Genomic DNA, 14,876 nt, shown 5'->3' on the forward strand with positions numbered 1-14,876 from the left:
ATGAAAACAGTCACATGCATGTTCAGTAAAGAATCAGTTTAAAATTATTCCCTGTCGTTACCACAATCGTGAAAATTAAAAACATAACTGACCATAGGAGTTTTCCTCCCCTTCAGTTTTACTCTATGTCAAGAATATGTCCATGTGTTGACAATCTAAATGTTTCTTATTTAATAATGGGTCATCATACAATGACAGAACAAAAGTGATTCACTGCTGAGGACAAGCCAAATTCTTTGCTGCATTGAAAGTGGTGTAAATCCAAAGCAAGTCAGATAATTTAAAAATTTACTCCAGTTTTGCAGCTGTGTGACAGAGAGCAGAATGTGACCACATGTTATTTACTTCACACAGTTTTATCATTTCATTTGTTTGACTTGCCTACAATAAGATGAGGAAAGATTATATTTTTCTCCTGGGAAATGTTTTAACAGGGAGTCACTGTCTCTGTCCTTCATATGCCAGGGCTAATATGATGATATCATTATTATGGATCACGCCTTTTTTCCCTACACATATTCCATCTATGAAATACCAAGAAAGCCCCCAACTTCCCTGTGAGGGTGAGAAATGTCTGTGTGCACGTACTTTGCTATCGTCAGTCTGCATTGTTGGGGATTTTCTTGGTTTGGTTTTGTTTTTTTGTTGGTTTTTTTTTTGTTTGGTTTTTTTTTTTTTTACTTTTCAAAGCTTGAATTCAGGCAGAGATTGCACAAGACTATCCACAGCCTTCAGCTGAATGAAAATGTTAAAAAGAAATAAATAAAGGGAGCTGCCTGCATCTGAGCACACATTCTCACAGGCACTGGCCCCTGTTTGGGAGACTCACTGACAGTTGTAATCTGTTAGATATGCAACGGTTACTCATGTCAGATAGTCAAAACTGAAAACTGTTTCAAGACAGGAAAAGGTGGGCGTACAACAGTGACTCAATAAAACAGTCAGCAATCTTTGGCCTTCATGCTCATTTAAGCTGCTACTTTACCAGACACTTAAAGCTCTTTTTTTTTTTTTTTTTTTTTTTTTTTTTTTTTTTTTTCTCTCCCCTCCTCCCTGGGTGTATTTATGCATTTTTGCTGCTAGGGCTTTTCCTCTTGCTGAACTCTGAAGGCATTCAATCAAGGCACAAATCTTAAATGATATGTAACAGCACAAACTTAATGTAGTTTTTTCAGGCCTAATATAGAACAGCTTATATATAAAGCATAATACAGAACAGAGCTTTGGCTGTCAAATCTAGTAATTGGTCTTTCTGGTCCAAGTCATATATCCCCCAAACCTGCCTGAGACATGCATCATTTATTATCAGGAGTGCAACTTCAAACTGTCTTGGCTATAATTTTCATGAACTAGAATGTGACATGGATTTTTTTTTTAAAGGAAATATAACTGTCATTTAGAGTAAAATGATTTTCCAGGTGAAGCTGTGCTCCAGCTGTGCCCAGCTCTCTGGGAGATGCAGGTTAGAGGGAAAGTCAGGACCCTGGTAAATGGAATTATAGAATGGTTTGGGTAGGAAGAGATCTTAAAAATCATCTCATTCCAACCCTGCTGTCATGGAAAGGGACACCTTCCCCTATCCCAGGTTGCTCCAAGCCCCATCCAACCCAGCCTTAAACACTTTCAGAGACGAAGCATGCACAGTTCCTCTGGGCAACCCATGCCAGTGAGTCACCACCCTCACTATTTCTTCCTAATATCCAATCTAAACCTGCCCTCTGTCAGTTTAAGCATGCAAAAATCTCAGGATGCTGAATTCTGTTCCAGTGGCAAGGCTGAAGGTGGTTTTCCCCATTTTCACTGGGAAAAGGGTTACTTCATAAATCATCACAGGAACAGAGTTAGGTGTATTTAGGATGTCCAGTCTTTGTCCAGTCCTGCTGTCCCAGAGGTGAACTGTGTGCCCTGCCAGCACATGGTGTGGGCAGACTTCACACACAGCAGCAGCCCTACAGTGCCTCCACACTGCTTGTTTAGGGCTGAGAAGTGTGCGTGCCTTTTATCCCTCTCCAAAGAGGAACTCAGCCCACTGCACAAATATATATAGTTCTCCAGGCTCAGGTTTAAGGCTTCCTTTGGCACCAGCTTACCATGCCAAAATGTTCTGACTATTAACTTGTATGCTGATGACATTCAGATCACAGTAACCTCTAGATGATCAATAGAACACTGCTGGTAACAAAGGTACTAAAGGGGCTTTTCCATACACCTTTGAACAAAGAATTTGACCTTCCATGCTATTGTTCTCTATATACATCAAATCCCTATAAATGTCTATTATGACCAAAAAAACCCCAACCAACCAACCAACAACAACAACAACAAAAAACAAAACCAACCTCCCTCCCCAAAAAAAACCCCACAAAAAACAAAATATACTATTTGTAAGAACCTGCAAAATTGTTCTGTAGAAAAGCACTGTAATATTTTCTACACTAAATATATCTCAACAGAATACAGTGGCCAGAAAAAAATGCACTCCTTAATAAAAAGAGCTACATTTGTACCTTGACAGTGAGGATTTCTGAAGTGTCACCTCTCAGCCAGCCTGAGCTGAACAGTAAGCAGCTAATTTGAGAGGGAAACTGGTTTTGTTCCCTAACTGGTATTTAAAAAAGCAAAGTGTGGATGAAGCAGCACTGAGGAAGCCCCCTCACACTTCATGAACCACAGAGCCCTTCATTGTGGGGAGCTGCACGGCCTTGCTGGGGCACTCCAGAGCTTTCAAGAGATGATTTACATATTACAGGATTAAGAATGAAATAAATTTTTAAGGTCCCCTGTTTCAGTGATGCTGATGCCTTCCACAGCTATTTCACAGCTATCCCTCCTCAGCTACAAAATCCTTTAATGCACTTTTTATCACCTTTCTTTATTGCCCTTAGTCATTTCAACTATCCACTTTCAGAGGCTACAGACTAATTGTAGCTCTCTTTTATTAAATTCCCCAGCCAAGCAGTCATCTGGCACTATTGCTTCAGTGTGTCTAAACTGTGCATTCTTTGTTATTCACACATGTGAGCTGAGCTGACAGAGAGGAGGACGAGACGGACATATGCTGAAGTACAAGGCAAACCCCAGAAAGGAGCTTGAAAGGAGACTCGGCAGCTTGTGTGTGTGTGTTGCATATTTTTTCAGTTAGATGCTAATGTGATTAAAGTATCGGGACACAACAAAATTAAGGTTATGATCCTTTGCTTATTGAAGACAGGAATTCTTTTTTCTCTGTGCTGTGGATGGGGCTTGTAAAAGTGAGCTACCACCTGAAAACCACATACAAACAACTGCTGCATTCGCATCAAACACTCTGGTTACTTACTCATATGAATTCAAAAAAGGTGTTTAAGAGAAATTATGCAAACAGAAACGTGAAGCTTCTGTCAGGCACACAAAATGAATATGTATAAAAATCGGGTTTCTCCATTGAGCCATGGGAAGCAAGTAAAAACGTGGGAGAGGAGGTGAAGTGGTAAGTTGATGATTCAGACTTCACAATCAAATTTAGAGATACAGAGATCAAAGCACGAGCTGCTTAGAAAGATGTAAATCTCAAGTCAGGAACAGGTGTGGATTAGTTTCTTGCCACTGAAAAATGATTTCTTTATTAGTTTATTTTTTCCTGTTCTACTTCAGGACTTGTATTTACTCATATTTGTCTATGTAAGGAGCTTTCTCACTTCTGTTTGCAGCTACTGATTTCTTTGCCTGCTATTTTAAGCAGAGTTCTAAAAATCTATCATTAATGATAACTGTTTCTCCTTCTCTCCTTCTCTCTCTCTCTCCCCCTCTCTGTTCTAAGTCTGGAAGACAAGTCTGGACCAATTTCTCCATCCTGCCTCTGGCAGGAGAATGCAGCATTTCAGATCCTCCACCGAGTCCCGGCTGCTTCAAAGGAAAAGCCCTACTTTCTTCCGTTAAGATCATAAGAAATATAGGGGGAGGGGGTCAGCTCTGTTTGGACATAATTACACTTCATCAAAAGAAGCTTTCTTCATCTTCCATGCGTGAAAAGTCTGCAAGCAGTTAAGTCTGTCTTTTTTCTTCCTCTTTTTCTTTTTTTTTTTTTTTTTTTTTTTTTTTTTTTTTTTTTTTAAATATAAAAATTGCTATTTGGGAAACTAGCCAAAACTCAGAAAGCCAATATAGTAAAACAGTGCACACCCTTTGTTTTTCTTTGAAGTCTCTTAAATAAATATGTTGAGGGTTTGAAAAGTATACTATCACTTTTCCATAGATTCTACCCAGATTGATCAGAGAAAAAGTCTATTCCAAGTCTGCTAGATAAAAATATAAATTAAACTACTGGAACCAAATTTTAGAAGCTCTGTGTTTGTGTCTGTATCTGTATCTTCTGAGGCTTTAGGCCGTCTATTTCATTTCCTATGCTTTAATAAAAAGTATATATCATAGGTTTGAAATTAAATCCTCAGATCAGAGGTAGTGCATCACATTTCAGTCCTTTTTCAGCACTACTAAAAGGCTGATACACTACTGAATTTCTACTGTAAGGCAGCAGTAGTGATGGAGCCAGAGAACTTTCAAATCTCATCCATCAGCAGAATAACAAAGCAAACTGATTATTGAAAGAAAAGAAGACAAATGAAAGAGATAGGCAACACCTTATTCACAGGGGGAATAAACTCCATATTTACATTGTATTACTGAAGGTAAAATTATTTTTCCTTGCAAGTTATTTTCTATTATTAATACTTTTTAAGTTATAAAATGATCAAGAGAAATTTTTGGCTAGGTAATGAAAATAAAGAATATTCATTGTAAGTCATGCTTATGGACTCACTTTCACAAAGCACTTGTGAAAATGTGCTGACTGGTTTGGACTCTCTGGGCCTCTGTCATACGTTTAGGTTTTTTTTAGACAAAAACTCCTTCTGTAAGATGAATTCCAACTGCTTTCTAAAGAATATTACTGTAAAATCTGCCTTCTTGCTAATTTCCCAGCACAATTATTCTGCTTCTTTTGCTTTGTTTTTCCCCATGCAGGGCTAATTTAGAAAACAGTGAATAATTACTTCAAATACATAAAGGAAAAAAAAAAAAAAGGTTGAATCAATGACTGATACATCACCACTCTGAACACTCCTGCATCAAGAACTGCAGTGCCAGCTTCCTTTGAGCTATCCTTTCCATCATTACCTGAAGTTTGAAAGCTACTGTGAGACCTTTAAGAGGAATTCTTGCAAATTTGCAGTAATTACAAAAGCTTTCTATAAGTGCAGTGCAGTTTCAGATTATAGGACACTCAAAGAGCTGGAAGACAATGACAGCACTCTACAGCTTAAAAAAAAAAAAAAAAAAATTGAAAGTTACCCTGTCATTTAAAGTAAAGGTTAAACTTAGTTCATGCCCAAGCTTACGAGCAATTCATAAAAAGTCAACCAGCTTACTAAAAAGAAAAGTGGGGGTGATTTTCACAGGTTATCAACAGTTTGGTTTAAAGGGCAGAGAAGCCACTAGCAAGCTTTCCACCAACAGCTGTTAAGCCTTGAAAGATTTAAGTCCCTAAAGAATACAACCTATAGAACATGTGATATGCAAAATCCCCCTAATTACAGGTCTTCTACAACAACTTCAGGAGTGTCTCTACTGCTAAAGGGAATTCTCCACCTCTCACTGCCATGGCCCGAAATACACTCCCCTGACTCTGCATAACCTGGATCACAGATATTCCCTTTTCCTTTCACCCTTCCTGTGTGATTCAAACAGGGAAGCAGGTACTCCCTGAATCAGTTTTCAAAACCTCTGTCTGATAAAAAGCTGCAGAGACTCCTAATTTACTTTGTGCAAATGCTGAAGTTTGACAATGAAATATGTGCACATCACTCCAAAAAAACAGACTGACAACCTGAACAACGTGGTAGAGTGGAAGGTGTCCCTGCTTATGGCAAGGGGTTAGAATGAGATGAGCTTTATGGTCCCTTATAAACCAATCTTTTCTGTGATTCTATGAACAATGGGTTTATGGGTTAATCAATAATTCATTACAAAGTAAGTTTGACATCTAGGCATAGTTTTTCATGTCATTACGAACACGTAAAAGGCAGTGGCCTACCTCTTCCACTTCTGCCCACAAATCGTAAGTCATTAAATCTGGCCACCTGGTTCTTCATCACGGCAGAAGCATTTCGCAGCTCTGCAGAGTAGTTCTCATCGTTTCCAGCCATGACGGTCACCACTGTCCCATCCGGCACTTCTCCTAAGGCCACCACCTGTGAAAAGGGGGAGTCAATCACGACTGGTGAAGCCACACTTCGGAGGTGTGTGCTCCCCTACCCGCTCTGCAGGCTGCCACGCTCGTGAAGAAGCTCTGTGGTGAGGACTCTGGTACTCGCTGTGCACGGAACAAAGTGCCACATCAAACACAGAAACATTGTGTGTTGTCTCCGTTTCCCAGAGCTTCTTCATTGTTGCGTTTCTTCAGAAACGCTCAACCTCCTTATGTTGAGTGCAAGCTTTAATGCTTTCTGAAGAACAACTTTGTTCTTAGCAAGCAGGGAGCAATGAAAGGACATGAGGTAAGGCTTGTATCTGTAAATTATGCACAGGAAAGCATTTAAAATGGAAAGCTAGAAATTAGTATTAGCAGTCTTATCACCCAGATTCATTTCTCTTCTGGTTTTACCCATCACTCTGACCCCTGAGCTCCTCAGACTTCAACCCAGAGAGATTCGTGCATCCACCCATCCCAGGAGTGGCACTCGGGGCACCGGCAGGCAAAGCTCTACGCCCAACACACTTTACAATGGTGCACTTTATGACTGGAATTCAAACTCCTCATGTGCAATGTAAAACAAAGCTGTATTTCCTTGCAGGCATGTAAATTTTCATAGTGCTTGCAAGAGTCGCATGTGGTTAGTGCTGATACCTCCCTCAAATTCCAGGATGGGTGAACAGAAGATATCAAAGTATTTCATTTCTCCTTATGTTCCAGCTACCTGATAGTCTCCCTTTCATGCTTCAGTGGTTGTGCAGTGCTCCAACATCTGATTAAATAAATGTCATGGAGCAGACAGCTTCTAATTTGAAAACACCAGGAACACCTACAGTGTTAGTGCTCTGTGGCTTCTTAAAGTAAAAATAAAGTTAAACAGGAATGCTAAGTTACTAGGAAGAAAATATACACACAGGGCAAAAATGTCCACAAAAATATTAATAAAATAACCTCCTTTTCCCCAGTTGGCTAATTCTGATGCTGAAAATAAATTTATAACAAGAAGAGATTCAGAAATATTGCATGGCTGAGCCAGAACTTGAAAAATATCTTAAGCTACAACGTCTGTCTCCTTGCAGTTACTACCAATTTACATGGTCAGATATGAGATTTTATATTATTCAGAGTAATTTATTCTGTCTCCTGAAATATATATTACATTTTGTCATGTGGCCTTCCTGAAATGTCTTATCCATAAATGATCCTGGCTGAAACTAATAATTGCAGGTTGCAGGTGATATTAGTTCAGTGGAAAGAATGAGGAGCTTTGGATATATAGGGAGACCATTATGTGGTCCAGTGAACAGTACAATGTTTCTCTAAAACAATAAAGAGGAATTATGATCATATAGAAATAGGCAATATAACTGAAAACTATAGCTTATTTTATTTAAAAGAAATGTTGAAGAGAAAGAAGAAAGTAAAGCTCACATGCTGTTTGTAAAGAATTTACCTGCTTTTCTTTTTTTGTATAAAACACCGGGTAATACCATCCAAACCTAAAAGCTAAGTTTTGCCACAAACTACTGTGAAGTCTTCATGTATCTAACAAAAATTTTGCTTTAAAGTCATATGAAAGTCCCTGAACATAAAAACAGAGGAACCAGAATTGTGGTTAAGATCTGAGGTCCCAATAACTTTCTGCCTTGGGTCTGGCAGCAACCAGGTCTGACGGCTTCAAAGCCAAGTGTAAGGAATAATAAATAATAATCAAATAACAAATGATAATCTGGTGAACAGATTACAGAGCTGACTCTAACCATTAAGAAATAGATACTGGTTTAAACTGTGAAGCATGGGGCTTGAGACTAATAAACCACTCCCTTCCCAGTCTGGAACAGGCCAAGTTATCTCTGGACAGCCTTGTCGTGCCCATCAGCATCCCAGGGAGTTGCATCCTAAGCCTTTTATACCTCACAAAACAACAACAAAAAATCACACTAACTCCAGAGAGTTAGCACCTGAGAGCACAGCAGGATGCCCAAGGCTTCCAGGGGCCTGGCAAGAGAGAGTGAGGTGCCTGAAGCCTCAGCTCACCTCTTTCTCCCCAGATACCGGCAGGGCATTAGGCAGTGCCATCACAGCCCTGTCTCAGTCCCAAACTAAGGTACAGCTTATAACACCTGGCAGGAGGGAGAAAAATCTCTTAAAAGGCTCCCCTCTGTCCTCTGTTGCTTTTCGGAGCTTTCCTTCCTGCCCTTTCCACTCGATGTCAGTTCAATTTGTCAGCTTAGCCATCAGCCCAGAGCTGCACGTGCCTCTGCCGTCGCTGAGCAATCGCAACTAATGACGAGCTGCATCGTTACTGAGAAGCCTTGTAAGCAGTATCACTGTTCCTTTCCTTCAGAGAGGACGAGAGGACAAGACATACTGAAATCAGAGATGAAAATAAAAACTTTGGCTCATAAAATAAAGCCCTATAACATGGGAAGCTCCCCTGCCATGCAACAGGAGTAAAAGGCTTATTCTTTTCTTACTTCGATATTTTCCTGCCACAAAACAGCCTAAGAATATTGCACAGCTGCATAGAAGTGCTGGGTAGAAAAAAAAGCTTTGCAAAACAAGTTTGAAACCAGGAAAAGTACCCGTCATTTTGAGAATTTTTAAAAGCAATTGTACATACTGAAAGACTTGGCATAAACCCTGGCATAAACCCTGATTTGGCAATTTTATGCCATGTATCAACACAAAATTAATTACGTATTCTTAGAAAGAGGATTGTGAATGCACTGTGAAATGAGTAAGGTCTGTGTTAAAAATTAAAGATTCGAAGTAGCCACAGTGCAAATTCCTTACCTATCCTTTAACACTCAGTATCTCTACTATTTCAAAATCTTTATTTTCCCTATTAAGCTCCCTACACATTTTGATGATTAAAAGTAGATTTTGCTCTTTTTTTTTTTCCAACTAAAGCTCAAAAAGGTACATGAATCCTCAAAATAAAACCAAACCAATTCCTATGAATTGAAAATAACTATGTGTTTTTTTGCATAAAACAATTCTGGTTAGGCAACCTGTTTGCCCAGTTTCTGTCCAGTGGGATTTGAACTGGCCAAAGTATGTAGCCTGAAGACGGAAGTTATAAGCACAAAGCCAAACTCCTATACAACAGTAGGTACTCAGACTTTCTGCAGAATAAAATGCTTGTCTGGAAAAAAAAAATGGCCAACACTGCTGTACATGCTAACTAGTTCCTCTCAAACATTGATATCTGCCACTTCAAAAGCTTTCTTACAAAACACTGAATTCAAACAGCCTCTGAATGTAAAATCTTCTGTATTGAGAATGCTTTTACCAGACATTGCCAAAAAAGCATCTGATACTATTAAAAATATTTCAGTGTCCTGTAACTTAAAACAGAATAACTGATTCTTGCTACTTTTTGTTTCAAATCTACATCTGGGCTGACAATTTATACAGCAGGTTTCAGCTTGAAGCTATTTAAAACAGCTGAGTTATAAACTCCAAAAATTGGGGTTTGGAGGGAAATGCTGACAGACTCTGAACTACTGTGGTGCTACTGGGGAAATGTTTTAGGCTCCACATCCCATTTTTTCCCCTGCCTTTAGGTCCACTAAGACTCTCTGCTGCTATTAGTCTCATACAGAAGTCACTTCTAACCTCTAACGTGGCAATCTGGGTCTTTATGACTTGCAGTAAAACTCACACAGAGGGGCCAAATTCTGATGACTCAACTCAAATAAAGTATTGCTGGCTACTGAGATTAAAAAGTGAATATGATTTGGACCTGGGTGCACAATATCCATTTATTTTATTCTGAATATTAATAACTAGATCTGTATTAACAACTACTCATCTAATACTCTTCCCCACAAAACCAGTCTGCATTAACAATCTTCTTAGTGAGCACACGACAGGGACTCCCTCCCCAGTGTATGCAAGTATTAATATTTAAAATTCAAACCTAATGCCAAGCCAACACTATTTCAAAAAATCATAATCAAACCCAGCACTGTTTATAACATACTTCCTCTCCTGCATATGATTTATATCTGTTTTTTTAAATTAAAACAGTGCTATATCCAGTGTACGTTTTCGCTCGAGATTGCTGCGAGAGAATTATGACACACTTAACACACCACTCAAAACATTATCATCAACATATTATTTATTGCCAATAAAACTTCACAAAGTGTGCTGTCTGTGAGCTATTTCATTTTCAAGTTATTGTTCAGCTGAGATTTCTATAGCTCAAATCTGTCTCTTTTTTCGCTTTCAGAGCTGATTCCCATTCTGTTGTAACACAATCAAGTGTTTCACTGTATGATACATGTAGCTCCTTTGGTCTAAAACCACTGGGCAGCTGCACGCAAGTTGCATTTGAAAAATGAAATTGATTTTTTTAAATGGTCAAAAGTATTTCAAGCAAGTTTTAAATTAATTTACAGGTAAAGAAGGGCATATATAATTTTGGCAAATTTTAAAAAGTGCATATTGCATGTGAAAACACAGCTGCACCCGCAGCAGTCGGGTGCAAGGGCTAATATGTGCCTCTGATGCATCTGAAAATCGGACAGATCTGCACCTCCATGTTAGCAGTTAAACACAGGACCCACATATAAGACACATATAAATACATATATATGAACACAAAAAGATTGGGGAACAGCCTAATCCTTTGTCTACCTTTTTATCACATGTAAGCATTCTTATTGTAATAATCTAAATACTATAATATTTAGTTTAGATCTTTCCCTTATTCTAATGAGATGCAACCGCATCCTTTGAATTGCTCTGAGGTAGGAGAAGGCTCAGACACCTCAAATGAGAACAGCAACACGAGCACGATAATGCAACATCTCCTGCGTCCCTGCTTTAAACTATAACACCAACTTAATCTAGCTCTCAATTAAATTATAATCACAATTTTCTGAAAGCTCCTCCTCCTTACCCCGCAGCCCCTCTAAATGAGAATCACTGTGATCCAAATATAGAGAGCCTCTTAGTGCTGCACCAAACCATGAAGTCAAAAGACACCTCATTCTCCTGCTATTTCTGCTCAGTCTGACCATCGTGTCCTGCACAAGCAGGCCCTGTGCAAAGGGTTCGTCCCGCAATTCCAGCCTCTCCAAGCCGTTCCCACACACACGAGCACTTCAGACAAGCCTCACCCGCACACCCGTAACATCCTCAAAGCAAACCTCCATCGTTATCACCACTCACTTTGCCAGGGGCTCATTTAACCGCTGTTACTATTTCTTCCCGGACAAACGGCCATGGTAACACGGCTGGCAGTCGGGAAACACAAGAAAAAGGCGATGCTCTGGAACGCGCTGGGTGAGACTGTTTGCAAACTTTTCTGTCTTTTCAGGGATTTCCAGGTGTGTTATTTTCCACAGGAAAAAAGTGGGTATGCTGAGACCCTCGCAGGGCCACCCCATCTCACTCTGACCCATGCCCTGGTCAGGAAGGCACTTGGGGACACCCCAGCCATTGCCCTCTCCCTACCAAAAGCCACGGGAAGGAAAACTCCAGGGGGAACACTTGGAAATACTGCTAGAGGAGGAAAACGGCTTGCTTTAAAGCACGCAATTATTGTTGTTATTATTACAGTTTTTTTTTCTAAAATCGTTTCCTCTCATTAGCGCGCCGTGGGGATGGAGACAGAAAATTAAAAGCAGCATCCCCAGTCCAGAGTGGGGTGGGATTTATTATGGAAATGTGCGACAGTGCCAAGGAGAGTGTCTTTGGGCAGCCACTTCCTCGGTTGTCCACCAGGAGAAGGGAAGGGGCCCCGTGTCCCCCGCTCCAGGTGCTCTGTGTCCCCCATTCCCAGCCCCATCTCTGCCCGGGCTGCTGGAGGGCAGAGCGCCGATCCCACTCCGCCCTTCCAGCCTGACCCTCGGACTCCAGCCGCCCCCGGACGCTTCAGAGCCACCCCAAAGCCTCCAGTCCTACTGTCCGAAGCGGAGAGGAGGAAGGGACACCCCCGTGGGTCAGGGAAAGGTTTCTCGAGGTGGAGGGGTGCTAAACTGAGCTCCGACCGAGGGCTGAATCCCTCCCTCCCCAGGGAGGGAAAGCAGGTTTCTAAAAAAAAAAAAAAAAAAAAAAAAAAAAAAAAAAAAAAAGCCCAGGGAGACAGACTCTGGGGAACAGGGGGTGTCTCCCGGGGAGATGCTGAGGGGGGCACAGGGTGCCCCTGGGCTGCGGGGGGGACACGCCGGAGGTGCCCCGCGGGGATGGAGATAACGGGATGGCTCTGGGGGTGCGGGCCGTGCAGCGGGGGGGGGCGGGCAGAGTATGGGGGGCACCGGCGGCGCAGCAAGGGTGAGGGGGGCAGAGCTGGTGCACGGGAGGCACAGGAAGCGCAGCAGGACGGGGGGCACGGCTGCCACTGCAGGACCGGGAGAGGGGGGTGAGAGGCACTGCGGGGGCTACACTCCGAGACATCGCGGGACGAGGACACAAGAGACAGAGCAGGACGGTGACAGGATACAGAAGATACAGAAGCCACTGCAAGGCTTGAACATTTGGGGGGGGGGGGGGCGGGAATACAGGAGTTACTGCAGGACTGAGGGGTCAGAGAAGCCCCCCGGGCCGCGGGGGCACAGGAGGCGTTGCAGGATGGGGGTGCATGGGGAGGCAGGGCTGGGGGCGTGAGGAGGGCACAGGAGGCACTGCAGCCCGGGGACCACCGGAGACATTGCGGGAGCGGGGTGGTCGGGGGGACGCAGAAACCCCTGCGGGCCGGTGGGGCACTGAGATGCTGCAGGAGGGGGGGCCGGAGGGCACAGAAGTCCCTGCCGGCCGGGGAAAGACACAAAAGTCCCTGCGGGCCGGGGGGCACAGAAGGCACTGAAGGACGAGGCTGGGGGGGTGGAACTGCGGGGCACACAGAGAGAAATCCCTCTGGGCCGGGGAGCACAGAAGCTCCAGATGGACGGGGATAACAGGAGACACTGCGGGCCGGGGGGGGGAGGCACAGAAGCCCCTGCGGGAGGAAGGGCAGGGGGTGCGGGGGGAGCATCCCGGGCCGCGGCGGCTGCGGGAGGGGGGGTGTCTCACCTTGAACGCCACCGGGAGGGTCTTGTTGCAGCGCCAGTGCGAGGGCAGGACGGAGCAGAGGAAGTTGGGGCTGTCGGTGCGGACCAGCTCGGCGGGGTGGTCAGCGATGATCTCCACCATGGTGCGGTTATCGTGGGGGCGCAGCCGGGGCACGGCGGCCGCCGCGTCCTGTTGCTGCTGTTGCTGCTGCTGCTGCTGGGCTACCACCACCGGGCTGACCTCGCTCATCTTGCCGGGCTGCAGGCTGCTGGAGGGGGGGCTGAACCTCCGGCTGGTGCTGGGATCTACGGGAATACGCATCACAACAGCCACAAGTTAGCGAATTGGGGGGCGGGGGGGGGGGGAGCGGTAGGGGGATCGCTGGTAGAAGAGGCGTGTAGTGGGGGTGGGGGTTGTAAAAAAAAATCTATATAGCGAAAAAAGGGTGAATGAAAAAGTGGAGGGGTGAGGATAAGGGGCAAAAAAAGCAAATCAGACAAAAAAAAAGGGGAAAAAAAACCGGAGCGGATTAAACACACGAGAAAAAAAAAAAATCTCAGTCTGTTTTTGGTTTGTTTTGGGTTTTGTTTTTTTTTAAAGAAGGATGGACGGGGCGAGGGGTGATGCCGGTCTGGGGGCGCCTGCAGCCTGGAGCAGCGAGGAGGCAGAGGCTGGCGGTGGGTCCGGGGCTACCCCTCTCAGCACAGCCCGGCTGGAAACTGCATGGTCCCGGCTTCTGCCCAGCTGCAAAGCGCTGCCGCTTCTCCTCCTCCTTCCTTCCTTCCTTCTCGCACAGTCTCTCTGCACTTTTCCCTCCTTCTAGACACCGCTTCTTCGCTCAAGTGCTCGAGTTTCTTCCCTTTTTTTCTTCCCCTCCCTCCCTGTCTTCTTTTCCTTTTCGGATTTTCCAAAGATTGTCTTGGGAGAAGTAGAACTCGCTGCTGGTTCAGCTTCCTGGGCTGCTGCTGCTGGTGGCCGCCAGAATCGTAGCGTAACTCAGCCCCGGAGACGAGTGGAGACGAGAGGGGGGGTTCAGGGGAACGTCCCGGTTTCCTCCGAAGAAATCTTCCTCCTCCGGACGCACACACAGGGAAAAAAAAAAAAAAAAAAAAAAAAAAAAAAAAAAAAAAAAAAAAAAAAAAAAGGGAGCAAACAAAAAGTCTCGCTGGGACAGAGGCGAGGAGCCGCTGGGTTCCCCCGCTTATTGCCTTTGGCTTCAGGAAGCGGGAGCTCGGGAAGCGGCTTGGGAAAAGTGGCTCCCCCCCTCCAAAAAAAAAGGCGCTCCCGAAGCGATTTCGGCGGGGAAACAAAGTTACTGGGGTTGTTGGGGTGAAGAGGAAAGTCACAGGGCTGATAAGTAAAAGAGACTTTTTTTAGCTAGTTCCTTTCGGAGGATCAAGACTTAAGAAAAGTTGAACTTTCGGATTCCCAGGGAAAAAGAAGCGGGGATCATAGCTGAGAAAAAAAAAAATCAACACAACAATAAACCACCCCTCTTTAGGCTGATTTCTAAAATATGACCAAGCAAATTCTAGGAAAAGGCAGCCTCGGTGCAGCCCGGTCCTTCACATGAAGTCGCTGCTGGATCCAAGTCCGTTGCGTTGAATAGGCGAACAAAAATCTTGCTTTTTTTCCCGCCCTT

At 43.6% G+C, this 14,876-nt stretch overlaps 1 protein-coding gene across 4 annotated transcripts in view; it reads right to left on the reverse strand.

Annotated features, from left to right (window-relative positions):
- RUNX2 (RUNX family transcription factor 2) overlaps nt 1–13,578 on the reverse strand; it is a 157,656-nt gene extending 144,078 nt beyond the window's left edge. For all 4 annotated transcript variants that reach the window (XM_066180063.1, XM_066180066.1, XM_066180065.1 and 1 more), the window contains exons 1-2: nt 13,256–13,578; nt 6,071–6,227 (exon numbers count right to left, since the gene is read on the reverse strand). In XM_066180063.1, the coding sequence (XP_066036160.1) occupies nt 6,071–6,227; nt 13,256–13,555 (457 nt within the window). In that variant the 5' untranslated portion in view covers nt 13,556–13,578. The remainder of the gene's footprint in view (nt 1–6,070; nt 6,228–13,255) is intronic.
- Between the last annotated feature and the right edge of the window lie 1,298 nt (nt 13,579–14,876).

This window comes from Chamaea fasciata, unplaced genomic scaffold (assembly GCF_029207755.1).
Source record: "Chamaea fasciata isolate MVZ Bird 193981 ecotype frontalis unplaced genomic scaffold, bChaFas1.0.hap1 SCAF_3, whole genome shotgun sequence".
In the NCBI taxonomy this organism is placed as follows: domain Eukaryota; kingdom Metazoa; phylum Chordata; class Aves; order Passeriformes; family Sylviidae; genus Chamaea; species Chamaea fasciata.